The sequence below is a fragment of the Phaenicophaeus curvirostris genome, chromosome 14 (assembly GCF_032191515.1).
Source record: "Phaenicophaeus curvirostris isolate KB17595 chromosome 14, BPBGC_Pcur_1.0, whole genome shotgun sequence".
Classification (NCBI taxonomy): Eukaryota; Metazoa; Chordata; class Aves; order Cuculiformes; family Cuculidae; genus Phaenicophaeus; species Phaenicophaeus curvirostris.
Window position 1 is genome coordinate 13,976,022 of NC_091405.1, and position 27,844 is coordinate 14,003,865.

Below are 27,844 nucleotides of genomic sequence, written 5' to 3' on the forward strand. Positions count from 1 at the left end.
AGGCTTTTATATACGATTACTTGAACCTTGTCCAGCTTAGTAGCAATTTTTTTCCTCTGATCTCCTAGATGTTTTGCAGTGTGTAATGTGCCCAAGTATTATATTTGTGAGTTTTTTTTAAAAAAAAAATCTCTCCCTTTGAGACAAGAGGGAAAAGGAACCTTAAGTCTTACACCATGTACAGGAAGCAGAATGCACATCACCCAACTTTAGCTGCCTACAATATCTTCCCTTGATGTAGTCAACCAGCCTCCCCTTATAGGCAAGGGAGAGGAATAGCCATTCCATCTCTCCTATTTTAATGTCTATGTTAAGATGAGAAAAGTCAAGTCCTAACAGGTACTTATAGAAAATAATTAATCTCAACTTAATTTAGACATATAAAATAGGCCATGTGAACTACCTATTTCTCTCCATTGGCTGTAAAAGGAGATGAATCCTACCTAGTATGTTTTCAGGAGTTTGTTTCTATTTCTTAAAATCTAAATTTGGTTGAATAAATAGGAGACTGGGCTCTTGCATGAAGGCAGTATTAACCTCAGTGATCCAGCCTGCAGTTCCGTAAACGTCTCAAAGCACTGAAGGAGTTCTATAGGGAATGATTCCTTCAAGACATTGCAAGAAACTCCCTTGAGTGAGTGCAGTAGGTACTGCTGTGAGGAAGTACAGGGTGTGTGGTTAATGTGCTAGAGGTCTTTCACTTGTCTGACATGCTTCTAACAGAACAGAGGCAAAAGGGAAAGCCTGCTATGATGCACCCTGCCTTTGTAGGATGCTGGCAAAAATGCTGCCTTGGTTAGACATGGTCTGGCACTAGTTCAAAACCACCACGGCGAAATTACTGAGTGCCGGGAGAAGAATTTGGGACTTGTTAGTTTTATGCAAATCCCAGAATTCCTGTAGCTTCTGTCATGCCTTTGAAAACACACAATGCAAAAGGACACAGTGTGGAAAAGAACAGCAAAGTGGATCTCCATGGGTTATCTTCACTTCATTCAAAGTAGTCCAGCCTATCCGAATGTGGTAATTATGTTATTAATGCCATAAGAAAATGTTGCAGAGCTGCAGTGCAGAGGTCGTGCATACAGCACACAAATTAATCAACAGGCCATGTGTTGGGTAGATGCAAAGATTTGTGACACTTATAGTCAATGGCAAGTGAAAATCAGAGAAGTACAAATTAAATGTTCAAAGAGTTTACATGGTTATCTTGTATCTGTCCATCTGCCAGGATTTCAGAAGTTTCCTTGTAGGAATGAAGAAGACTTCTGTTTTAAGCTCATTTCAGATAGTGTCTTATCTGTATCAGCCAGTCTTGTGGTTCCATCGGATGGACCTTGTAAGAAAAAACTAAATAATTTTGAAAACAAAGCTGCTTTTCACAGCAAAGTTTAGAGAGTACAGGTAACAGCTAAGGTCATTTAGATTAAGCTGTTTGTGCTGTGCTGGTTGCGTTAATACAGTTGAACTGCTGTCTGCTTTCCTTGCAAGGAATTCAGTGCCCAGTGTGCTCAGTCTGTTTCTCATCACCCGGAGTGTGCGTGTGGTGCTGGGCAGTACTAACATGATTTTTGCTTCTCCTGCACCTCCCTAGGTCCATGTCTCAAATGAGTCTATTGCTGATTGAACAGTTTTGGTAAGCTGCACCAATGCTGAGCGTTGAGCCAGGACCATGATTTCTGTGCCCCCTAGATGAAGTTACAGAGAGCCTGCAGTTCACAGTTTGGATCTTTTCTGCCGAAGTCTTGCGTAATTCATCACCGACACGGTCCGTAGGCTACAGGCAGCCAGGGCCTGCTCTGCCTCCAGCAGAGCAGAAACACACGTACTGAAATGGAGAATGGCTGTTGTCTTTGCCACCGCTCCTCACTTCTATCAGTCGCTGCATGCCTGCTGCACCACGAGCTTTGCATCGACGCCACTCCTTCACACAGCGTATCTGTGGGGAAAATCGGTGGTAACCAAAGATCCCATGTGTAACTTAAAAATAGATCTAAAGCTTCATTTTGTTGTATCTTCATGTTCAGAAGAAGGCATTCTTTTATAGCCAACTTTATTTTAGAATGACAAAATACATGTGGCAAGTTGCTGGTGCCAGGTTTGTACAGTGATGTGGTGGCCCAGGCATATTTTTTAGCATAAAGCTTTCTTTCCCGGTATGATATGGTTATGAGTGAGGTTGCAAAGCACTTTGGAATTGTTATAGTTCACACAGAGCTTAATAGATGGTTTCACTAAGCTTTTTTGTTCTTTTTGGATATCTGTTAAATTAAACACTTCTTACACTTAGTTATTTGTAAGCACAACACCAACCCTGCTTACTATAGCAAAAGAATTTCAGCAAACCTTACGCTTATTTAAAAAAAAACAAAACTAACATAGAAGGGCTGTGCTGAATGAACACACGTTGAATTCAAGCCTTTCACATTTCATGAGAGTTTTGCAAGGGCTATCATATAGAAAATCAGGCCTGGGTGTCTGTCAGGCTCTGTAGCTTCAAATCTGTTGGTTCCAGACATGGAACCCAAGTGAAAAATACAGGAGCAGATCCTGATTCTTACATTCTCTTTCCAAAGTTCACAGCTTTGTCAACGTGACAGTATAACTAAGTGTATAAGACTTTACCAGGCCATAGCTGCAAATAATAGAACAGAGCTCAAGCAACTTATTTTCTCCTTCCTCCGCTCCTCACTGTGGGTTGCCATTCCATCAGAAATGATTTACACAAGTAGCATGTTCTGCAAGTAAGGTCTGACTGGTCTTATTCTGTTCTCAGGCCAGTTATTTTTCCAGATCTTTTTCACAGAAAGAAAAGTGACAGCAAGCTACAAAATGAAAAATGAAATAGAAAAATCCAGCTTCTTGTGGTTTAAAAAAACCTCCAGCAACATTGATCAAGCAGCAGTAGAGTGGAGGAGCTCAGCTGGCCTATCTGCCAGTAGCCATTCGCTTTAATGCAAGACATGTTTCTTTTGTCCATGTGCAGTCAGTCCATTACATATCTATTCTATAGAGTGGATATAAAAAGTAATAGGTAATTGTATGTTTTAATGGTGACTCTCAGTGCCATGCTTTGAACAGACCTATGTCGGCTGTCAGGCGTGGGGCTCTCTTCACTCATCGAAGCATTTAGCAGAGTTTACAGGCTGCTGTTTACATTACTGGCCAGTACTCTACTTTCCTGAATACAGTTTAACTATTCCGCCACCCATGTGATGAGCATTGTTTTCAGCAGCAGCAGTCCTCGCAGCCTTGGAACATTGTTTTTGGACACAAACATACACAAGTTATTAGAACACAAGATCAAAGGAGGTGTCCCACTGTCTTCCTTTCAATGCTCCCATTGTGTTTGTATACTGAAGCCTGCTAGAGAGTTAGAACCAGAGAAGGGGGAGAAGGCGGGGGGGAACCTTTGTACAAAGGTACTTGTCACTGAGAGAAGCCCATAAAAGATGATGTGAGAAAAGACACCAGGTGGAGTATAAACCACCCTTATTGTTAAGAAATGCAAATAAAAATCCTCTCCTATATTAAAACTTTCTTACTTGTCATTTCTTAGATGCTAAAAGAAAGGTTCTGATTATTGAAGTCATGGCAGTACTTTTTATTTTGCTTCTTTTCTTTTTATGTGTAGCACACTGTAAATGATGTCGGCAAAAGTTACTTTTCCTCCTTTCCTGCAAAGTGTTACAATTGTTAGCAAATTTCATCTCAGCAAAATATCCACTGGAAAAGAGCTCTCAGAATAATCACTTTAAAATATCTTGAATGTTTTGTATTTGTAAATAAACTGCAAGCTCATTTTATTTGGGAAGGAACTATGTTTTCCTTGGGGAAACTATGAGAGAAAAATTTCTGGTAATTCTGTCTGACCTTTGAATTCTTTCTGGTGGATCTGCTGTCAGATTCCAAGCAAACAGATTCTAGATCCAACACCCATTAAAATCTACTGGGAAAGACAGTTGCTTCTAAATTTATGGGAAAACCCCGTTCCAGCTTCCTTGGCTGTAGAGAGATCTGTGCTAGCAAGAGTCTCTCACTGTTGTAAGACAACAACTATTATTGTTTTCACCTTTTCCAACTTCTCTGATAAGCTGAATTCTGCTTTATTGAGTTGCTTATGCAAAGTGCTTTGAGAGAAAAGATGCAGAACAAACCAGGTGACAATAAACAGCTCACAACTACAAGGCCTTTCTAACAGGGAAGTCTTCCTCCTGCTCTGTAACTCAGGCCTTCACTGAAGGCAGTTGCTAACGTGGACTTTGGGAGTTATAGATGGTGAGAACAAAGATTAACCTGGCATGAGTCTATGTCATCATAATTGTGGATTCGCCCATTTAAAGACTTTATAGATTCATTCCCTGAGTGCAATGCAAAGATGATTTTAATGGAGGCAGTACCAGGGACACCTGGGTGTCTCCCATGTGGGTAACAGCTCATCTGTCGAACCAGCACTTGTCACCCTGAACCATCGCTCCTTAAACCCAACTGCTATCTCTACATGAAGGGTTTTCTTGGCTTTGAAGACAGGTGAAAGAAAATACTTAGATGATGGAAACTATATCCACTGGAGTGTGGAGACATAGTTTTTTAATAGTCTGGGACTATGAGGTTTGCCAGAGTTTTTTCCAGCCCATTATCACAGGCTCCCAGAAGAAGCATAGGTATAACCTTGAAGAAAGCCTGGAAAAATTTCCCGTGGTACCTGAGCACGTGGAGTATCTGGCATGCTTACACAGAAGGGCAGGTGATGTAGTCAATGCGTTCATTTGTGATAGACATCTTCCTGCTACACAGACACTGTTTGAACTCGCTGATCAGTCTTTCTTCCCCTCTAGAGTCAGGGCAGCTGCTGACATCCGGAAAAAAACCAAAGAGAACCTGTGAAGCAAGCGGGTTTGGAGTTGAAAAGATGCCACAGCGCAGACTCATGCCAAAGCTTTGAGGCCACAAGCCAAGGCTGCAAAGTTGCTAAAGCTACTAGGTGCTGACATGCCGGGTTGCAAAAATGCCTGAAGGAAAATGCTGAAAAAGGAGCCAAGACCATAGGTACCAAAGACAATGACACAAAAGCTGGAACAGTGTCTTGTGACAAGCATCCCATTTGTGTGTCTTGGGAATGAGCAATCAAAATACTCACATAGTCATCAAAACAAAATTTAAATGTTATTAGAAGGATCAGTCATACCTGCAAGACAGGATTGTGACCCTAAATGCATCAGTTGGATAGTAACTGAAGCAATTGTTGAAGACGTATCGTTGCTGTGGGCAATTCTTTGTCGATGGAATAAAAAGGATTTGGTTGGAAGGTGGTTGAACTAGAGGTTGAGCGTTGTTTGTGCCCCTCTGTGATTTTGAGAGGGATGGCATTCAAAATCTTGTATTAGCTGGATCCCAGAAATCCTCAGAACTCAGATACATTTCAAATTGTCCCTGACAATGGCGCTGAGAGCACCAGAAGCATCTTTAGAAATATGTAATTATATATTTTTTTTCTTTTCACAACTGAGCAGCCTTTTCTTAAAACACTTCTGTAAAATATAGACACATTTAATGCAGAAGAGGAGCAGCACGATTTGCACTTTTCCGCCTCTGTGTGCACAGTTTTTGGAAGCTTGCACATTTTTTTCCACTTTAAAAAGCATGGTTCAACCGTCACTTCTACTAGAGGTGGTCTGACACGACCCGCATGCCACTTACCGGTGGAAGAGAACAGCACCCATATGAGACCTTGGGAGACGAATGCCTGACTTCTTTAATCTTCAGCTGGATGGGAATATGGCAGGAGAGGGGAAGAAAAGGGAGGAGATAAAGCTGAAGAACTGGAAAGCCATATCCTACCACTTCCCCCATTTTCCAGACAGGAAAATCAGTGTGATTCTTTTATCTATTGTGTATTTGCCTTCCTCTCTCTGCTTCTACATGGAGGAAAAAGCAGCCTGGTGCAGGGGTGCATCACTGCCTTGTACCTCAGGCACCAAGCAGAACCCCCGCTTCGTGATGGGTGTCGGGGTTCTGGTATGTGGCTTGTGGCTCTGTAGGGCTGTGTCCTCTCCACTGAGTCATTTGGACTTGCTGAGTGTGTCAGTAAATTCTCCATAACAGGGAGGTGAATCCTATCGGCTATTTAGGTTTACTGTGATAGGCTCTGTCTGTAGGTCTGTGTATTACTTGATCTCTGACTAAATTTACTAGTCTAAAGCTGGGTCCACCATTAGTGTATTATTAGTGTAGTATTTCTACTCTGGCCTCTAAACAACTGTTTTTAGCACACTTACTTTCATGCAGCCTTTTACCATGTTTATTTATGTTTAGGTACATGTTGAATCTGAACCTTTTCAATGCTGGTTTCCCTTACCATACATGAGGCTAGCACTTATTTTTGCCTGTAGCTGCTCTGTAGCTAATATGCAAATATAGATTGAAACTAGACATGTATTGTTTTGGCTTTTGTCATTGCGTAGTAGTACTCCACTCTTTGTCAGGACATCAGAACAACCTTCAGTGGTACACGCAGGATTCTTCTCAGTCTAACTGATGATCTAACTCTTGCTGTTGCAGTTATTGTCATTAATTTTACTATGCTATTGAATACTGAAAATTAATTCCCTGAGTGGCCTTATTCACTTGTTCCTTGGCTAAGATACATTTATTTCCTATCATCAACTAGTTTATATGATATTAAGGTTCAAAAGGGTTTTCCATCCTCTGAAGAAGTAGAGTGTCGTCAGCACTAATGAAAGGGCAATTACTAATACTCTACGTCATGACTTTCAAACTTTAAAAATGCCACTGGGGTCACTGGGTTGAATTAGAGACCCTTTAATCATTAGTACAGTTTTATGAATGGTGTACTTTACTCTGATATTTTACTAGACGTCACAACTTAACACACTTCTGGCTCCATGGAAGGAAAAACAAAAGGCTTTGTGTGCCTTGAAGACCCTATAGTTTTGAGGATCATTATAATTCTACTGAGTCAAATCCAGAGGTCCCTGGTCATTTGTTGTACTGTGCTAAACCCTCCTGCAATCAACTGGAATTTGTCTGAGCAAAAACATGCTAAGAATCCCAAGATTTGTGCCTTTAAGAGTAGCTAGAACTCTCTTTTTCTCAGGCAGAGGAAGAAACAGTTGCAGTTGTGATTCCTACTCAGTGTAAGGTAACCAGCTTGTACTTGTGTTACTCCTGTGCCCAAGCCTTGCAGCCATGGATCCCATTGTGTGCAGAGTCAGTTACTGACATTTGGCATTCGTTTGTCAGATTTGCTCTCCTCTGAAAACCTTGGTTTTGCAGGGTATGGCACTGACTGTGATTAAAAGGGTTTGCTTTAGCAAATGTTGCTTATGTGAAAGCAGCACTGCACAACAGTGACTGTGTTACAAATGCAAGTTCCTTCGCCTCCATAACTGGACACAAGTGGACCTCTGTAATCCTCTGTGAAAGCGAGGGTTTCTTCCCCCAGTCACTTGTTCAGACCTGCTGAACTCATGACATTTCTAAGGCCTCCTTTTGTTCCCAAGAGCTGAATGACTGGGGTGCTATTTCACAAAACAAATTAATAAATCCATACCATTTGGGGGGCACTTCCACTAAGGTGTTCTCTAGTTCTTGTAAAGAGTGGAGATAAGGGTGATGTCCCAAATAAAACATTTGCTGATGAAGTCAAACAAGGGTACTCAAGTATATGCCAAGCTAAGGAGAAGATAAAATTGTCATTACAATTTCAAATTTCTTAATATGCATCAGAGAGTTTTTACAAGTTTTCACAGTCTAGGTGAGGCTCGTGCCCCAAGGAGTCTGCTTCATCTAAATCATTTTCTTCCTGTCTTTCTTCTCCCCAAAACAAGAGGCAATCTTCAAAGTAACAAATATGTCACTTTAAATACACAACATAAAAAATGGGCCAAATAAATTATTAAAATGCATAAAAAAGAGATTCGCAAAAAGTGCACATTATTAGCTATTTGACAAGCAATTGATGCTGTTGCAATGGCTGCATTTCACAACACAAGTGTTTGCTAGACAGATAAATAGTTGAAATAATGGGAGAAATGACTTTGCAGTCATCCAAGGAACAATTTGGCTTTAAATGGTTCATTTAATGGCTTTCCACTGGCTGTGCTGTGCAGTCATTTCATACCAGACCTTCCCCACATCGATGTGCTTTGGAATTCCTTCTAAAAATGAACTCCAAGCCTGAGCCTCCTCTCCCCATCCCAATCGCCTGCAGAAGTGTTACTACATATGCTTTGAATCTTTTTTTTCAGATGAGCTCCCAAGTCTAACTCCTTCCTCCCTGTGTTTGAAACATATGGATTTGAAAGCACAGATGTGGCCTTGAAGTTTTTGGACCAGGCCCATCTGGGTCAATCCCTACATAGTTTGACTAGTAGTTTCTTGAGTAAAATTCTCAGAAGCCTTCATTTTTTCTTGTTCTGAATCTACTACGCACTCCCTTTTATCTCTCCTAGTTGAACTACAAGGATCTCAAGGGAGATACGATTTTCATAAACAGAAAAATAATGACCAGCCAGAGGAAGGAAACAAATTTTTAATGACTGTGAGAATTGTCTTTATGAAACAGCAAGTTTCCTTTTAGTTTATTCTGTATGTAAAACATATATCATTCATAAACCGGAGAAGAAGGCGAGATTCTTTTGGAATCTCATCTACCCAATTAAAAGTCGTAATTTAAGAAAGCCGATAGAAACTTTATCCCCCCTGCTGCCAGCATTTTGTGTCACCGGGAAAGGCTTCCAGATCTAAAACCCTGCAAAGGGCGTTTTGGCATTAACAGTGACTTCAAGAGGATCACTTGCGTGTGCGGAGATGCCCGTGAAAAACAATTTGCAGGGCTAAGTCGATGGAATAACTGCTTTTCCAGACACGCTGGCTTACTCTGCATCAAGACACTGCGGAGCGGGGGCACGAGGGGTTCAGGAGCTTCATCACCGCCCCCGAGCTCCAGGGGCGACGGCGGCCGCGGGAGCATCACTGGAGGCGTTCGGGGTGTCCAGCTCCCAGATCCCTTCGGCGCCGCCGGAGGGGCTGGAGATACAGAGCCGGGGGACACGGACCCCTCGGGGCTCTGGGGGAAAGCGGCTTTGTCCGCGGATAAAAGGGGAGCGGGACCGTGGGGCGGGGCAGGGCAGGAGCATCCCTGGGCAGGGGCAGCAGGGAAGGGCTGGGGCAGAAGGGCAGCAGGACAGGGGCAGCGGGGCAGGGGCAGCAGGGCAGGGGCGGCAGGGCAGGGGCAGGGGCAGCAGGACACGGGCAGCAGGGCAGGGGCAGCAGGACACGGGCAGCAGGACACGGGCAGCAGGGGCAGGGGCAGCAGGGAAGGGCAGGGGCAGAAGGGCAGCAGGACAGGGGCAGTAGGTCAGGGACAGGGGCAGCAGGGCAGGGGCAGCAGGACAGGGGCAGGGGCAGCGGGACAGGGGCAGCACGACAGAGGCAGGGGCAGCAGGGCAGGGGCAGCAGGGCAGGGGCAGTAGGTCAGGGGCAGGGGCAGCGGGACAGGGGCAGGGGCAGCGGGACAGGGGCAGCGGGGCAGGGGCAGCAGGGCAGGGGCAGGGGTAGCAGGACAGGGGCAGCAGGACAGGGGCAGTAGGGCAGGGGCAGCAGGACAGGGGCAGTAGGGCAGGGGCAGTAGGTCAGGGGCAGGGGCAGCGGGACAGGGGCAGTAGGGCAGGGGCAGCGGGGCAGGGGCAGGGGCAGCAGGACAGGGGCGATCCCTGCTCGGAGCTGCCGGCAGCAGCGATCCCCGCGCATTGTGCGCCCGGGCCTGCGCGGGGAGCGGAGCGGGGCCCGTGCCGGGCTGGAAGTGCCCGGGCTGCTCCTTTTTTTCTTTTTTTTTTTTTTTTTTTCTTTCTTTCTTTCTTTTTTTTTTTTTTTTTTTGGAGCCTCCAAAAGGCTCACTCGCCCCCTTTCATCTGCCGCCGCGGCCCAATGGGAAGGCGGAGGCTGCCTGCAAGTGGTCTAATCTCAATGAGGTGTCAATCATGTTCCCCGGTGGGTGAAGTAAGGTCTTTTGTAACCGCCTCTGTCTTTGGGAAAGAGAGGAGAGAGGAGGGCGGCTGGAGCGGAGAGGGGGCCGGCGGCCCGGGCGGCAGGAGCGGAGCCGGGCTCTGGTCTCGCCCGGCTGCGAGCAGCGAGAAGCGGAGCACATGGATTTCTAAACACGCTGGGATTTTATAGAGCTACAAAGATAACAACAAGCGAACCCGACCCTACTGAAAACACTCAAATGAATCGTAATTGCAGGTCGATGCAGAGAGATGGGGAAACTTCACTCGAAACATGGTTAGTTCCTTTCACTTGCTCCTTCCTCGCTCCCTTCCCCTTACTCGCATTTTGCTCGGGTTGTCGCTGTGATTTTATAGTGGTGTCTAACGATCTTCCTTTATTATTTCCCCCCCACACTCCGCTCCGGATCCGCCTAGCTGCCGTTTGTAAGCCCCGAGAAAGTCCAGAAGGTAGGGACGGCTCCTTGCTGGAGGCTCCCCGGCCCCTCGCCCCCCGGCTCTGCGCTGCCCGCGGGGACCCGGCGGCTCAGCGGCGGCGTTGTCTCCTCTTTTTCTAGGTGATAGTTTTGCGGTGAACGCCTCTCTGGCTCGCAAAGGGCTGGAGGACTGGATGGTGAAGCAGAAATACTCCGGGGGCAGCAGCTCGGGACTCCAGCAAGGCTGCCAGCACCGGGCTCTTTGCAGGCTCTCCAGCGCCAGGGTAGGTCAGCCCCCACCCCCCCCAGCCCGTGCTCTGGGAAACGGGAAAAACCAAAAGCTCTTTCTACGTCCCCCTCCCTCTCTCCCTCCCGAGGGCTGTTGGTTGTGCAGGGGAAGGGTTTTTCTTTGCCCCCGCGCTGCTCCGAGGGGCTGCCCCGTGGGTGGTTTCCTCCAGCCCTTTGATGAAGTTGGGAGCCGCGGAGCAAACTTGGTGCTGGTACAAAAGGCGGAGGAGGAGGGGGGGGAGCTGCCTCTGAGGTTCGGGGCGGCGCGGTTACAGCCAAACTCTTGGCGAACGGGAATAAACTGGGAATCTCGGGGGGAAAGCCCAGCGCCCCGGCTCAGCGAGCCCTGCGGGGTGCACGAGTCTGCCTGTGACATCTTGGCAGAGGGATTCGGGGAAGGAGAAGCCCCCGAAGAGTGTATTTTGTTATTTATTTGCTCTTTGCTGATAATGCGTGGCTGATGTTCTCGTTAAGAGTTACTGCACGTGTCACTTGTCCTGCCTGTTATCGCACCGGTCGCTTCCCACCCCGGTTCTTTCCTCCAGCTCCTCTGTAAAGCTGGAGGAAATGTTTAAGTTGCTTTTTTTTTTTTTTTAATGTTGTCTCTTTAAATAAAAAGGCATGATGGGAGGTAAACAAACTTAACAGTTCTTAGGTATGGTCCTTATAGTGTTTCAGACAATGATCCAGAGCTTATTGATGTTTACTGAAAGGCTCCCATTGACTTCTGTAAGCTTTGGATCAAGTCCTGAAAGCTTCATCAGTGGAAAAGTAACCTGAGAGATGGGGAGATTGGTATCTATGCTTCCCAGCGAGGAATGTGGCTCTGAAAGCACAAGCAGCACAAGAAAGCACAGAAAGCACAAGCCACCAAACCTCCTGCAGGCTCTTTGCTTTGTTAGCCACCAGTTTTATTGTCAGAAGACTGGACTTCTCATGTCTCAGGGAAAAATTAACTCGCCAGTGGAGAATATTTCATTTTTAGATAGGATGTTAAAAGTGTGTAGAAGGTGTGTTGTATGGAAAAAGCTAATGGTGACTTTTCAGATTCTACCATTGCTGTATGTAGTGGTGGATAAATTGTTTGGGTGTCCCTAGAAGAGAGGCGAAGGGGGTAAGATGCTGATGTATTTGCAATTAATGAGTATCATCACTTCATGTTCAGCTTGTAGGTGTGGTTGGTTGAAGTTATTTTCATTGTGCTTTAGCTGGGGACAATGTTTCCAAACAAAGAAGTTCTTACTAGTAATGGTTCATACATGTATATAATCCACATGGAAAGAGTAAAACCATGGGCTTTTAGTTATTTTTCATTATGCCCATTTTTGTGAGTCAAGCTTTTTAGGTTTCTTCTACCTTTCCAGTATATATTTTCTAGGAAAGAAGCTCAAATCACCAAACTAAACATAGGTTTAAAATGCAAGAGTTAAAGGTCAAAAACTCTGACTTTAGCTTTGAGAAGTGTATTTCCTTCCACAATACAGTTTTCTTTCTGAAAGGAAGAAAAAATATCTTTTGTCAAAGATACTTTGTTATTCACAAGTATCTTCATTTTTCAGCTCCATGAGGTCTACTCAGCTGGGATGACAGTAGAACATCTTCCTCTTCTTACTCAAGGTGTTCTCCTCATGATAGCTCAGCGATTAGCAAGCCATTAACTAAAAATTAGTCTATAATTTTAATACATTATAAAACTGAAATAAGTTTAAGTATGTTTGAAAGCACTGTTCCCGTGAGGCCTTTTACTGTCATCCTGATACAGCTGTTTCTGAGTGTTTGAAAATACTTACAATTTATGGCCTAATATATTTGGTACTACCTGTATGCATATATAGCTTGCTAATTGATTTAGATTAATTGTCATCCTGTCACAGGCACACTGTGACAGCTACATTAAGTTTCCTTTAAAATATGAACTTTTGGTAATATGGAAGGATGCATTTCTAATCCTACATTGGAACCAGATGTGCTGTATGTACAATCTTTTTGACAAGGATTATGGAGTCACAGCTATTGACTCTATGACTGAGATTGCGTGACTGTTTCTCTTCTGAGAGCTCTTTGATCTCTTGTATAATTATACCAAGATACAAAGCGAATTGTAGCCTAGTCTAATGGCTTTTCATTCACCTCGAGATGTAGAAATCCTAGTAACTTCTACCAACAGTTAGTCATATGGGATTGTCTGGGATGGCTGTTTATTCTCCAGTGCTGTAGGACTGCTGCATGTGAATTGACCAAGGGCTTTTCTCCTTACTACTTCAGAATTCCTCCTGAAATGTTCAGCTAGCTTTCATGGCTCTATGGAATGGTACAGTTCTATTGTGTCACAACTGAAACTCTGGCCTCTCATTAAAACATGTTTTTATCCTTCCTGAAATATGTCATAATTGGTGCATTTGTGCCTTTTGGCAGAAAGAGTCAGAACAAACACTGATGGTGGTATCTTTGTTCAAAAAAACATTCAGTTGAGATTAAAAGGAAAAAAATAATGATCCTAGAAATTAATTTCCTTTTAGGAATCCTTAATGAGAGTTTTGGTGATGGTTGTTTCATTAATAAGTAGGGCCCTGTTTTGTGAAATACAGTGTATTTCCAAAGACCTGTTGATGGGCGAGAAGAGCACTTGGTTGCTTCCAAGTCTGTAACTACAAAGATTTGAATCATTTTGATTAGAACTTGAATGCCATAGTGAGATTTTACTTACATTGCTCTGCAAAAGCAAAAATGTCTGTCTTGGTTGTAGTTGGAAGGCCTTTTTCCTCAAGAACAGGAACACTGAATTGTTTTGCTAAAGTTCTCATCCAGGGTAGATGGCTCTGAAGTTCAGGGGGGATTCATGTAGTGTTTTACAAGAGGAATGAGTGACTTAATACAGGAAAGCAATAAAATTTCCTTTGTGCTTCTCTCTAGAATGATTAAAATTACATTAGTTCTGGAGAAGAGGTCTTTAAATCAGTTCACTCAAGGGTTGTTTGACCCAAGGAGGGTTCAAGAATGCAATGCCTTTTCTCTTCCTGAACTGGAGTTTTGAGAGTTTCTTGGTTAGAACAGCTGACTTGTCGTCCATGTCATGTCATCCATGTCATGTCCTGCCCTTCCCTGTCTTCCTCCTCTAATTCACTGGAAGAACAGTAATTAACATCCAGCTATTGCCAAATGCTTCAGTCATTTGAGAAGGAACTTGTAGTAAATTCTTGGGTGAAGGTATGAACTAGGGGAAGGGGACTGGATCTGAAATAGGCACTTGTGGTGTGTATGCAACTTTCTGTTCTGGCTAAGAGCTCTGATTTCATTAAACCATTGCCACCCAGCAGGGGCTGCTCTGCTCTAAATGTTTTAATTACTATGGAGGCCGAGGGCTGGGCTACAGCCTTCCACATCATGTAGAATTAAAGAAAAAAGGAATTATGTTGCATCCACAAAAAGTATGGGGTCCAGAGTCATCTTCTACTTTCAAAGCTAATTGAAACCACTGGGGCTGTAAATCTGTTAAAGGAAGTGAATATACTTCTTTGCTGCTTTATGAATGACTTAATTTGTGCCCAGAAAGGTTTTCTGACACTGGATTATCCTGTATAATTCTTAAGTTTCAATTTATTCTGTGTGTTTACTTTTACAAACTATTTTAGGAGTTCAACATTGTTTGCAAATTTTCATGTGTTTATTTATTTAACTGAGAAGTAGCTCTGTGCTAGAGGGGAAAACATTTAATATGACATTTGCTTAGTTCGATTTAATTTTATCTTCAAAGCCATAAGAATTTTTACTAGTTTCTTGCATGTCTCATTGAAATCTGTGCTTGGGATTGGGAAAAAAAAAAATCTCATTTTTAATTAAATTTCAAACCAGCTTACAGTGAGCCAAGTTGTAAGTAATCGTTTTAGGTAAAATAGAAAAGACTTTAGCTTACCGATTCTGCTGGACTCCTTGGTGGTAGTGATCCTCATGTTCAACCCTAATTGATATCAATTAGAGTTGAGTATCTGGTCTGGGAATAATACAGTATGAAATGCTGAGGCACATCACTGCTTCAGAGGTGGGGCTTGTTGTCCATTTGTTCTGTGCCTGTAACTGCCAGTGACATTAATGGGCATTCCTTGCATGGCTGAGAGGAGACAACGCCAGTGTCAACTTCACTGCTCCTCTAGCATGTTCTTTCTTAAATTAAAAAAAAAAAGCGCCCTTCCCAATCCCCCACTGTTAAATAGCATGTATGTGTGTGTGCATATAAAAATACACAGCCTTATGGAAGACACAGCTGGGTAGATCGTTAATCCAAAATGAAAATAATAAAGAGAAAAGAGACTTTAGTCATATGTATGTGCTATGGCTTAAAGGTTGTTGAAGTGGAAGATTTAATTGTACCACTACTTTGGGGTCATCTCATGGGTAGATTGAAGCACTGCCACTTTACTGTTATGGTGACAGGAGCAATTAAAATTTCCTTAGGTGCTATCTTGTGTGATTGCTTGAGGTGATCTTAAAGAGAAATATTTTCAAGTACATTAATGTTAGTATTGTATAGATAACTATTTGTATTGACTCTGAGGATTAAAAGAAACAACAGACTCAGCAATGCTAGATATTGCTATGACTAATAAAATATTTTGATACGCAAAATATTGTGTATGCATTTAAAATAAAATTGCCAAACTTTATATTGAAAGAGAGAGAAGCAGAATCTTAGTTAGTGTTGAAATTTGGTGCCAACAAACCAAGATAATTTAATTAGCGGTGCACATAGTTTATCTTGACAGCTCTGATTTGGGAAAATTGTAATATGAATATTAACAATCAAAGAGTCTCTGAAAGTATTAGTGCCATGGTGATGAGATTAGTGAATTGGCCAATACTGTAGCAGAAAGCTGGATTCCAAGGGAATTATCCTTGAATGATACCAGTTGGTGCAATTAAAAGCCGCAATTCAGTTGCCATATGGAAAGTGTTAGGCATCCTTACATGGTTTCAAAGCTATGTGCCGGAGGTTAAATTGACATATGAAGAAAAGCATAAATTAAATATTTTATGTTATGAAATTAAAATTTGGCTTTGCTTGGGCCATATGGAGGAGGTGGATGGAAGACTGTATTTCATCAGGGCTTGTTTTATAGGTGGTTCAGATTTAATGCGGTGCACTATTAATTTGGCATGTTGATTGGAAAGCTGAATGGCCCGTGAAGTTTCTGCAAACAATCTCATTAAAGTAACTTTTTTTTTGATCTCGAACAACCATCTTTCTCCCACTCCCTCTGAAGTGGAGTTACTTAGGTTGTTGCTTGTAAGAATGAAGCATGTTCTGTGTAGTCACTGGGTGAAGTCCTCATTCAAGTGATACAAGCCATGTCTCTTGGGCTACTGATAGTCTCTCTTGGTTTAGTGAAACCTTAATTCTTCTGAATGAGTATATCCTGGTTATAGAGTATATTTTCTTCTGTAAATTGGGATGAAAAGTAACAACAGTATGTTATATTCTTTAATGACTTAAATGTAAATAATGTAGTCCAGACTTTACACTAAAACTTCGGTTATAACAAAAATGAGAAATTTGTAGCACATGATTGCCAACATATGGGAATGTTCTTTACGGCAGCATTCATTAACAGAAGGGTTTTCTGTAGGTTTTGTGAGATCTGTAATAAGACCCAGGAGGAGCTCAGTAAGTGGCTATTTGTAGGCACCCCTCAGAAGAAGATCTTAGTTGACTTTTATGGTTTCTTTTGAATTGGGTTATGAACAGAGGAAAGAGGAAGTCTCTTGAGTATTGAAACTTTGTAAGAGTTAGTTTTTCCAAAGTTGGCGAAATAATTGTTTGGTGATGATATTTAAATCAAAATGGAACATTGCTCCCTGTGCTGCAGATGTTGGCCTTTATAGAAATCCTTTAGGAAGGATTTTGCTTCATGAATGTCAGCATCAAAACCTGGTTGGAAAGTAAATGGTGGATGTTGAAATGTACAAAATACAAAGTAATTTTTTGTAACTAAACCATTTTTCTTGTTAATCTGAATACTCCGGAGTTTTCAGACTACATGATATTTATAGATATCTTTTCATGGAAAATGAGATGTAGTTTTTGTTCAAAAATTAATGTAAAGAAATGGTCAAATAGACTTTCTCTATGAATTTATTTAGTTATGTCTGCCAACATTGGCAGCAAAACTGAGCTTGTATTTACTCCTGCAGAGTAACTACAGCTATGGGAGACAGAGTTGGACTGTATTCTATTCAAAAATTATTAACCAAGTTCCAAATGCAAAATCTTCATTGTGTCTGATTTCTGAGCCAGCAAAGTGTGTTTGTGTTGGAACATCTCATGACATTTGTCTTGCAGTGGTGGAAAGCCAGTGGTGTTAGCTGTGATGAAAGGGCTGTGCTTGAGCAGATACTTTTACTACTGCGTCATCTAAGAGAGATGGGAAGTGACTTGTGTAGGTTCGACTATTGCTGTCCTGGTCTCTCTGCAAGGGATGCAGCTGAGCAGTACGTGTACTTCTTGTAAATGTCTGGATTCATTGTCAACAGAGTAATATGGCCTGTATTTTATGTTGTAATTTACAGAATAGAGATGACACTTCTGAACACGTGAAACATCCTTTTTCGAGTCGGAAAGTCCCGTATAGTTAGTGTCTTGTAAACAGGCTGCTGTCACGTAACTGCACACCCACTGTTTAATAAGGATCGGTCCATTAGCTTGGCACAGGAGTTGACTTTCAAACAGGCCTATATCTGCAAATAATTGTTCAGCCAGATTCCTTAATACCTATATATATGCATCTCACATGGCCTGATATGGGCTCATCATATATAAGAAATTCTTCTGTTTTAGTCTTCTGCTGGTCTTGCTTTTAGTTGTAGTGGATTTGGATTTAGAAACAGACTTGGTGGCACTGGTCCCTTGTATAATTTGCAATGAGAATCCCTTGAGAATGTGAGATCCTCTCTTAAAATGTGGGAGGAGATCATCCGTGTTTTGTGCAAAAATTTGCAGCAGAAAACTCTTAAAGTGCCTGGAGTTTTCAGCCACGTATCCTTGAGCTTCAAATTAACAAATGCAGGCAGTGTATGTTGCTTTAGCTCAGAGATGGATTGGCATGTGGTCAGAACAGTCTATGTGCTGTCCATCAAGAGAAATACTTTGTTTTGCAATGAGGGTGGAATTTAATGCATTTGGGGGCATTACTGTGACAGCTTTAAAGGGATTAAATATGTTGAGGTTCCTATTAAAGTATAACATTGTGATTCAAGATCTGTGAAAGAAAATCATGCATGGGTGTTTGATCTTGGGGTGCAGCCACACATGCTGTGAGGCATAAAATAAGGAGATAGACTCAGTAGGGAAGTGACAGAACAAAGTACTGTCTTGCAGGAGAAATGGGACTTGGGAACGGCCTCAGATCTTTTGATCCAAACTCAGATGTGAATGATTAGTGGTACAGAGGTGACAGATTTGTCTTGGGGGAGGAAGGAGAATGGTGAGTAGTGTGTCACGTTGCCCTTGGACTGATTCCCCAAAGATTTGATAGCAGTAGGTAAGGACTAAGCCACTTTTTGTCCTATCTTAAAAGATTTTATAATTCCAGGACGGTTAGTTTCAAGAGAGTTAGGTAGAGAAGGTAGTAGCTCTAAAGCTAAGCCTTACACATTAAATGCACATAAAAGAACAAATGACTGTTTGGGGGAGCAGGAATTTTCTGTGAGCATAGAGTGCCCCAGTCCTGAGCTTACAGAATAACAAGCAGTCTCTGTATTGCGTAAGATGCTGTGGTTAAGCCTGTATCAATGTTTCTGTAATAAGCTACTCTTTTTGAAACAATAAATAATAATTTTGCTTGTGAACTTTCCAAGTCTCTCTCTGTTCACGGTGTACGTGTGTATAAACTACAGACACTCATTCCCCTGTAAAAAGAGAACATCACAGTCTAGCAAACAGAATACCTGTCATTTCAGCTGAGCAAAGGTCTGAGGCAATAATCCAAAATATCCTGGAAGAAATTCTAAAAAGCATTGAAGAAATCAATCGTCTGATCCTAGAGGAAGGTCTTTCATGTAATCCTGGTAAGTTTATACTGGGAGGCTGCCTATTTCTTTATGGTCAGCCCTAGACTTTCTATATGAAAAGTGGATCAAGTAATTTCATATGCTTCTGCTTCAAAAAAAGATGGTTGATAATTTTCTAAAGCATACACACTGTTTAAATGTAGATCGTGGCTTTTAGCCGAGGCCCAGGTGGGGAGGAAAGGCTTTTCAAAACAAGTACTTAGAGAAAAATAAATAATGCTTTGATATTTTCCCATGGAAAAACTGTGCCTCATTTAGCTATCCTGAATATTTAATTTTATTTTCAGGTTAAACTTCATAGGTTATCTCAGTTGAAGTCATTTTTATTTATGCAAAGCTTATGTGCAAGGTCTGTTCTTGATGTGGATGCATGTGTAAAAGGAATTTTTTCGGAGTACCATAAATAAATTACTTTTAAAGGTGTATTTTTAACTAAGTGCAGTTAGGTAAGTCTGTTTTTATAATCCTGAAAAATTCTGCAATATTTTTCTGTTATGTTTTGATGTGAAAGCCCTGCTGCAATAGAGGGGAAACTTCTCATTGCTTTCAGTGGTTTTGTATCAGGTTTTGACCATCAGTGGAAGATGAAGGAAGAGTCAAGTGATGAGACCAATAGTCTTTTTATCTAGCAGCTATGTTGGTGGTGGAATGGCAGTGTATTCTGCAGATGCAGTTTATCTGATCATTTTATGGCAGGTTCTCAAAAGTTTTTCCCTTTTAAACTGCCACTTAAATTCCCCTTTGTAATTAGCAATGTAATTTGCAGTGGATAGGTTTATAAAAAGCATGTTTTGAGAGAGGCTGTTCACACAGCACTGCTTAATAACCATTGAAATGCTACATTTTTACTGTACAGAGGTGTTTTTTTTGTCTAATTAGGTTGGTTTGTTAAAGCATTGCACCACAGTCGCATTTTCTTATTTTTTTTTTTCTTCTAGTCTAAAGCTGTTTTCAATTGTATGTTTATGACCAATAGGAAGCACACAAAATCTTTAGTTCTGGACTAATGCATGGCATAAAGAAATAAATGAGATCTCTTCCTGCCTAAGGTATTATACAGGGCTTTCCTTTAAAAAGCAGTCACTCTTGGATTAAAACAAGGTGACGTGTAATAGAAAAGAAAGGAAAAAAACCTCTAGCATTTGGTATGGAAGTGGATGGCAACACCAGCAGTCCTGGTCTCCTAAAAAAAATGAGAAATTCACCACCATTGGGGAAAATAGGAAAGCTTGTCAAATACAGAACAACAGAATGGTTGGACTAGAAAAATACTAATGTCATGCTTTTAGGGGTGTGTTTTAAGCAAGGAAAGAGTCCTGGCCTATTGTACAGTCAGAGTGTCTCCTACTATCAGCAGGAGCCCTACCCAAAGACAGCATGGGGCTTCCTTCTTCCATACTCTCAATAAGCATGGGGTCTATGCAAAATCTGCTGTGATTGTGGATCAGTTGCAATATCTGGTAGTATCAGGAATGGATAACGAGTTCTGCTTTCAGTTAGAAATGTGTAGAGAGACTGTCTTTCCTGATCGGTGTGCCAGTCTGAGAGATGTGCCCGATCAGAGACAGGATTTGGCTTTAAATTGTGTTGGTGCAGCTTAGTGATGCCAACAGGCTGGATGCTAATAGCTGACAGCAGAGTTGGGTGGAGAGAAGCAACTCAGCTGAAAAAGCAGTCTTCTGATGGCCAGTCTCATCTGTCTGTAAAAGGAAGGGGGAAGTATGAGTTACCTGGACTTAGCCATCCACAGCCAAGAATCTTTTTCTCATGATGACGGTGACTAACAGTGAGAATTTAGTGTCGTACACAGCTGCATGCCAAACTATACTGTATGTTTTTTTGCAACACTGGCTTGCAGTGGTGTTTCTTGCAGAGTGATGCCTTCCTTCTATATCAGTGCTGCTTTGTGCAGGTAAAGCACGCTTTCTTCTGTTGACCAAGCTTTGCTTACGGCAGGGTTTAACCAAACATCCACACGCCCGTTGGAACCGCCTGACTGTGCTGTACAGAGGGTGAAATGGTACGGGTTTTACCACGCAGCTTTTTGACTGTATGCTATTGATAGGACAGCTTTTGGAGTGAGTGATCTTTGTGGAATATAAAGGGTTATGTTGTTGAAGTTACACAGGCGCCAATCCACTGGCACACCGCAGGTGATCCCGGACTGAATGTTGTTTAAAGCGCCTGTCCCACGGTTTCACAAATGTGCTCTGACCAGAGGATGTTTTCCTAACTTCAAAGGGCTTCTCGGGCTGGCTCGATGCCGCACAGACTGAGTCCACAATTCCTCTCTGCTCGTGATGTGTTCTAACCATGTGTGATTTTTTTTTTTGGTATGTGATGTTTTCTTAAAGCGGCATGGACCTGTGTTCAAGTGAAACTTGCTCTTAAACTTGTAAACACAAACTTGTCATGTGGCAAGTTTTCATCTTAGCCTGATGTGTGTGGGGTTTTTTTTAAGAGCAAGAATAGACATCAAAAGGAGGAGTAATTTATAGGAAAAGGAGAAAGAAAAAAAAAAAAAAAGACATAAACTTGCAGCAGCCTTTTAAGTTGCACCATCCAGAAGCTTTACCTTGAAGATAAAGGTGTGGGTCCTTTGCTGGCCACAAGGAGAAGAGCAGATTTCCAGCCCAGGACTGGTAGTGTTATAGTAGGTGCCTTTCTCTGTAATGAGCCTCTGCACAAGGGGGGCATGCAGAGGGGGAAAGAAAGGCAGAAAGAACCTAGGACACTTAACAGTGACCTGATTATTTTTTTGTTTTTTTTTAATTACCCCCTAATCTTTAGCAATGTAATATTTAAATACACAAACTTGTTCCTAAAAGTTTGGGTTTAAATATTAAAGGCTTCTTTTTCTTCTGTAGTACTTAGTATTATAGCTTTCTGAAGAGGATTATTTTCAGGTTAATCCAAAGTATACTTTGTTTCTAATGCTGAGAATTAGATATTACTAATTCTATAGGCCAAGTTCTTTTAATGTTGAAGTCCATTACCTCTCCATTAACTCTGCCGAGTGCAGGGTTAGGCTCCAAAATGTATCGTGAGGTGCACTATGCTATATTAGCTACGGTTGTGAATCTGGGAAGATCTTATGTTAACTAAGTTGTACTGGCGTGGACACTGTTTTTTGCAATGTTTATGTATTCATTAAGCCTTGAAAAAGTAAGCTATTTTGAGGTTTTGAAGTCATGGGTTTTAGTTTACTGTTACTACTGTAGTAAATGATTTTGTGTATATTAAAAAACACAAACCAACAGTAAAACAAACCCTTTCTTCAAAGAAAACAATACCTTACAAGCCAGACCATAATACTGGTTGTCTAGTGATTGAAAAGGATCATCTGCTGTGGGAATAAAACATCGTACTATGAATGGCATGCCATGAACAATATATCTCAGCTGTGCAATGAAGTTTCACTCCTCATGAGTAACAGTTCTGAATCTAGCACTTAATAATTAATCCAGCTTTCAGATGTGGCTTTATCCCAGGGCCCTCATCCAGGCAAGACCCTGGAGAAGGTAGTGATCTCTAGGACCTAAAGCCCTAACGGTAAACAACCTGTGCTACCCTGCCATCCCATGGTTATCGACAGGAACCATCCCACCACGTTTATTTTGGCTGGTTTTAAAGCAGGTGGCCAGGATGAATTCCTGGTTTCAAAGTCACAGCTGCTGCTTTGAAATTGTGTAAGAAGGGCTTTGGTTTCTTAACACAGAATAACTGAGCTGCTGTTTGGTATTAGAGCATCATTATTCTGGGAAATGCACTCTTCATTTTAAAAATATCTTCTGTATGGAAGTTGAAAGTTTATACCTCACGATTCTAAGGGCAAAGAGCTGAAACAGTTTCTTGTTTGACTGATGACTGTAAATACTTGAGTACTGCTCAATGCCTTGAGTGAATGGAATCTAAAGGTAGTATTAAAAATTAATAGCAATATTAGAAATATGGAATTACTGCAGGAACCTCTTTTTTTGGTAATAAATCTTTTTGGAGGGGGGATATTATGGGTAACTATAATTTAAAATATATCCCTCTTAACTGGATGTGTTTGTGGCAGTTAGCCCCAAAATAATATATCATTAAATCAATTAAAAAGTCCACGCGAACTTTACACCATCACAGTAATGATGCTGTGATTAAGTAGAAGGAAATGTTCTGTTACAAATCCCCATTTCCTTTCATTAAATTTTATTTTAAAATGAGCCTTCTTGGGTGACTTTTTCAGTAGTGTCAGCAACAGTGTCAGCAGAATGGTGAATTTGTGTTGCTGCAAGTATAAAGAGAATTCATGAAGGAGTTTGTGTTAAGCATAGTTTTCGTTTTTATAAAAAAGGATTCTATTCACTGTGTTTTTTTCTTTTGTATTCCTTGCCAGCTTATGATATTATAATGTTTTTTGCCTACTTTCAAAATTTCATAGATATATATTTATAAAAACTATATGTCATGTAAGCCTTTTTCTACTGTAAAAGAAAGTACATTTTATGCAAGGTACACAGCATGGGGTTTTCTGGGCCTTCAATCTCATATGATCCTGTCTCACAATGAATATATCAAACAGGAATGTGCAAAATGCAATCCTCTCAGGCTAGTGAAAATGTGCTCTTAAGAAAGAAGGCAAGGGAGGGCTGGTTAGAGGGAAGGCTAGATGTGTCCTCTGAAAGAAGATCTGGGAAAAGCGAGGAGGCAGAAAAGGAAGGGTTTTGTCGCGTTATGTAGACAGCCTTGTTATAGGATGCAAAATGAAAAATTAGGGTTCATTCAGTATTTGGGGTACTGTCAAAGAAATGAATGTAGTATTTGCACGCATAGGATGTAACAAAGTCATTGACTTGGTTGGTAAGAGGATGGGATGAGAATGGGCATGTCAGAAGCACAGGCGGTATGGATGGGATTTCTAGGCTTTGCCCTTCATCCTTTTTGTGTCGATCATACAATAATTTCTGTTTCTATTTTTGTCTTGTGGTAGAAATTACTACTAGATGTCTTGTCTGGAAGCTGCATGTTCTAATGCAGCATTTCTTAGATTTATCTGTTAACAAATGTTGCTGAACCATATTTTATATACAGGTGAGTATGGCAGAAAGACCCTTACTAAGTTAAAGCTCTTGGTGGTCTAGACACAGGCTTACCGTGCAATCCTTGCATCTCTGATAACAGGGCTGACTTTGCTAACTGGGCTGACTAGTGTTGCCCCTTGGGTCTCTGCTTGGTGGTTGGGATTTTCACAGGTAGGATGTCAGTCCTGTTGTACTTAAGGAGAAAGGGTAATAGGTTAAATACAGCTTTGTTAAGCACTCTGAATCACAATTTAGGTAGGCTTTGAAGTCATCTGAGATTAGAAGACTGGTCTTTGGGCTAGGATGAGAAGTTGGGCGGTGTTTGTGATGTGGGTGGTCGGATGGATAGCTGTTGCTGTGGTGCTACCTGGTCTCTGAAGTTCTTAATTTATGGCTTAAGAATGAGACAAAAGAGCCATGTATTCTAGTTTAGACCCACGCCTTAGCTGTATACCCTTTCTCAAGTATGTGAATAAAATGTGAATCTCGACAGAGGCTCAAGATAGCTAGCGAAGCACCTGCCACTCAGTTAGTCTCATTTGTCTTCTCTTTGAAGCTACCAGTTTTATCTGCTTATTCCCACTTACCTGTCAGGGAAGTGGAAACAGGTTTTATCATTTTACCTACCTAGGTTGTTGAGGTAGACAGAGAAATATTTAAAGTTCATGAGGAACTTTAGTGCCAGCTGTACACTTAATTCATGGCTATGTTTTTTTTTTAAATAAGCCAGGTATTTATTACTTACTTTCCTGAGCAAAGTAAGAGTGGAAAAGAATGTTTGAATTTCCCTTGGAATTTATGTAATCCCCCTTTGCAGAAACACCCCTCTTAGATTGTTTCTTCTCTTGCTCTACAGTAATCTTCATGAAATCCTTCTGGAAAGGGGCCTTCCAGAACTGTCCAGCTTTCATCACAACCCAGTGGCCCAAGATGTCTAATTCTAAAGAGTTTGTATTGATCAAAACATTTTTAACATATGTAGAAAAGACATTTTACATCCCCCTTATCCGAACAAGAGTATGGATGAAGTTAGAAGGCAGTGGAAGGGACATGTCTTTAACGTATGAGCTGAATCTCCACTTCTTGTGGAGACCTGTCCAAGGACACGTGTGTTCAGGTGATGTAGACTTGCTGCTTATTGCTGTACTTTGCTTTTGGTAATGCATATAAATTCGGTGCAAGATTAGCAGGAATGTAGGGATAGAGCATATTGCTCATATATGAGGAGAGATGCAAGATGAGGAGAATGCAAGGCTGTTATTAGATCAAATGGACTACACAGGCATAACTAAAGGGGAAAGGAAATGTTTTTTAAAAGCAAGACTGGAGGTGAACTCTGATGCACCAGCTAGACTTAAGGCTTTGCAGGGAGACCAGGGTTTTTTTTCTGGCATTTTCTTGAATAATGAAATTACCCTCTCTTGAAGGTTATTCTTCCAAGCAGCAGAGTTTGTATATGAGTGAAATGCATGTCAAAATGTTTACAATGAACTGGAGTGGTGAGTCAAAGCAGTAGGCTTTTGTTTGCACTGGCTTTGTAATGGAGAGCCTTATAATGAGGGTGAACTATGCCTCCTATTCTGTTAGGCCTTTGTACTTTCTGGAGCACAAAGCGGAGCAGGTTTGCAGGTTAATTAACACCTCTTCTCTTCTCCTTGTGGTGCTGGCAGTGATGCATCGCCCAGATTTGCGTTTAGAAATGGTGAGGGGTGGTTAGTGATGGACACTCCCTGGCTTTTTACACGTTGCCACTGGATTCTCTGCTGCGAGTATCATTTGTTCTTTTAAACAATAGAGATCACAATTGAATATATGGTGCTGAAGACACTTATTGTCCTGTCAGCCTGGCAGCAGTGAGCACACCCCTACTGCTGTGCGTTTGCAGCCAGGCACGTCCCAGCCTGTAGTGTCCCTGCTCCCTCTTTCGTGTAAATATGAGGAAGATTCAGAGAAATTCTGCCTGTCTAAAGAAGATTTAATGGCATCTCGCAACTCGTTATTGTGTATTTAAGGAGGATTTCTCTGAATATGGAATAGTAAGGGTGGTTTCAATTTAGTGGCTCTGTGGTTTTGGAGAGCTTGGTCAGTCTGGCTGGAATCATTGTACTTGAGTCTGGTTGTTACATAGGGCATTTGTTGGCTTTTTTCCTCTTCCTCTGGAGACATGAAGTTTTCCTTACCGCATATTGCCAACAGATCACACTTCCTCAGCAGCTGCCCTGTGCTGCTTTCTTTCCTTCCCCATTCCTCAGGTCTCAACACTATGTGCTAGATACTCCTATTTTAACAGCTATAGATTTGCCTTAGCTCAGTTTAAATGCTACATTGTTCAGAAACTAAGTCTTGGTGGAGAAACAAAGCCACTTGGTTGGACTCGATGATCCGGTGGGTCTCTTCCAACCTGGTTATTCTATGATTCGAACGAGCAGGGTGCATGTTTGGGTGTTGAACATCAAGAACCCTTTTGCCATCTTACGTTGACCAGCACACTATACTATAGCGTTTGAGGCAAGTATGTGCCATACATACTGCCTGGTTATACTGTAGCGGCCATACAGATGGCTAACAAAACCTGTGTTTGGCATATATGTATTTCTGGAACTTGAAGAATTTCTCCTGATATCTCCTACTTCTTTACTTGCCTGTTTGGGAGTGCCAAGAGAGCAAAGCAGAGCCCAGCTCAGGAGCAGAATAATTCTGGGAGAAGGACAGTGCAGAGGCAGGCAGCGTTTGCTGCCTTCCTTGAGGCAGCGGGGAAATTGGAAAGGAAACTGTGATTCAGTGAATCATAGACATGTCTCAGACAGCTCCAGGGGCAGGGCAGCTCTCAGCTGCTGCCTCGCTTGCAGTGGATTATAGGGTCATAATACAGCCCACTGTGCCAAAGTAGAAAAGCAGTAAATTCATCCTCAGGACCTGCTTTATGTTTGTCTAGAAATGAAGAATTCCTCTGTAATAATGTAATGCTTTTTATCCAACTTCCCAATTCCCATGCTTCAGCAGTATATTTATCTTCACCATTTTCATGCTGTGAATAGAGGAAGCCTAAGAAACATGTATAAATGACTTCCTTTACAGCCAATGATACGTGCACTATAGCATCCTATAAAGTTAACAGGAATTAAGGAGAATGACCATATGAGCAAGGGAGGCATTTCATCAGGAAATATGTCTGTTTCTGTGTAACAACAAAGGCAATACTATCTACAGGCTTTGAATCAAAGGCTTGGACAACTAAACAAAGCTAATCCCTGAAGATGTACTGTTAAACTAATTTCCTGTGCATGGAGCAAATACTGCAGAAGTTTAGAAAAGCATTTTCCAGCCATTGTTAAGAGAAGAGTTGGGGTGTGAGCTAAAAAACTCTGATCTGGGTTCAGACTTTCTCCATATTTGTGCGTTTGGTTTGAGCCTGTCTCTGGTTAGCTGGGATATAAATGTTAACATTTATTCATGTGGCTTGTGAGCTGTGCTGTGTTAGTAGTGTAAGGCTCGCTTTTTCAGTGCATCTTTATTTTAGAGTATGTTTTTTTTCTACTGGGATCAGAGCCTTTCTTTTACTGGGCAAACTGAATACCCTGGAAAGGTGAACACCAAGAATTAGGTCATGTAATGCACTGAGCTTTTTGCAAGAACAATTCACATTTTGGGTGGAAGAGCTGTGGGTTCAGACCTGTTAGGCTGGGTCTAACTGAGCAGTATGTTGATAGAGAGAGAGGTCAGGGCTCCAAATTTGAATTCTTGTCAAAAGACACAATAATTTATGAAAGACAGAGAGGAATGGTTGCCCAAATGTGAACAGAGCAAATAAGCAAGGCATTGAACATGCTTTCTCCTGGGTTGTCACCCATTGTTATCTGTATCTTGGTGTGTGACAGTATGATTTCAGACTAGCTTCATTCTGAGCAAGGCTGATGATGTGTGAACATGTGTGATGGTCCTGAGATGATGGCAAACAAGCTGATCAGACACTACATAGTGTCTG

The 27,844-nt window shown here is 41.7% G+C and overlaps 1 protein-coding gene across 2 annotated transcripts in view; it reads left to right on the plus strand.

Annotated features, from left to right (window-relative positions):
* The first annotated feature begins 9,983 nt into the window (after positions 1 to 9,983).
* NKD1 (NKD inhibitor of WNT signaling pathway 1) overlaps positions 9,984 to 27,844 on the plus strand; it is a 101,555-nt gene continuing 83,694 nt past the window's right edge. Inside the window, exons 1-3 of one of the 2 annotated variants that reach the window (XM_069868256.1) lie at positions 9,984 to 10,305; positions 10,446 to 10,478; positions 10,586 to 10,728. In XM_069868256.1, coding sequence (XP_069724357.1) covers positions 10,281 to 10,305; positions 10,446 to 10,478; positions 10,586 to 10,728 — 201 coding nt within the window. In that variant the 5' untranslated portion in view covers positions 9,984 to 10,280. The remainder of the gene's footprint in view (positions 10,306 to 10,445; positions 10,479 to 10,585; positions 10,729 to 27,844) is intronic. The other variant, XM_069868255.1, reaches the window with a different exon arrangement.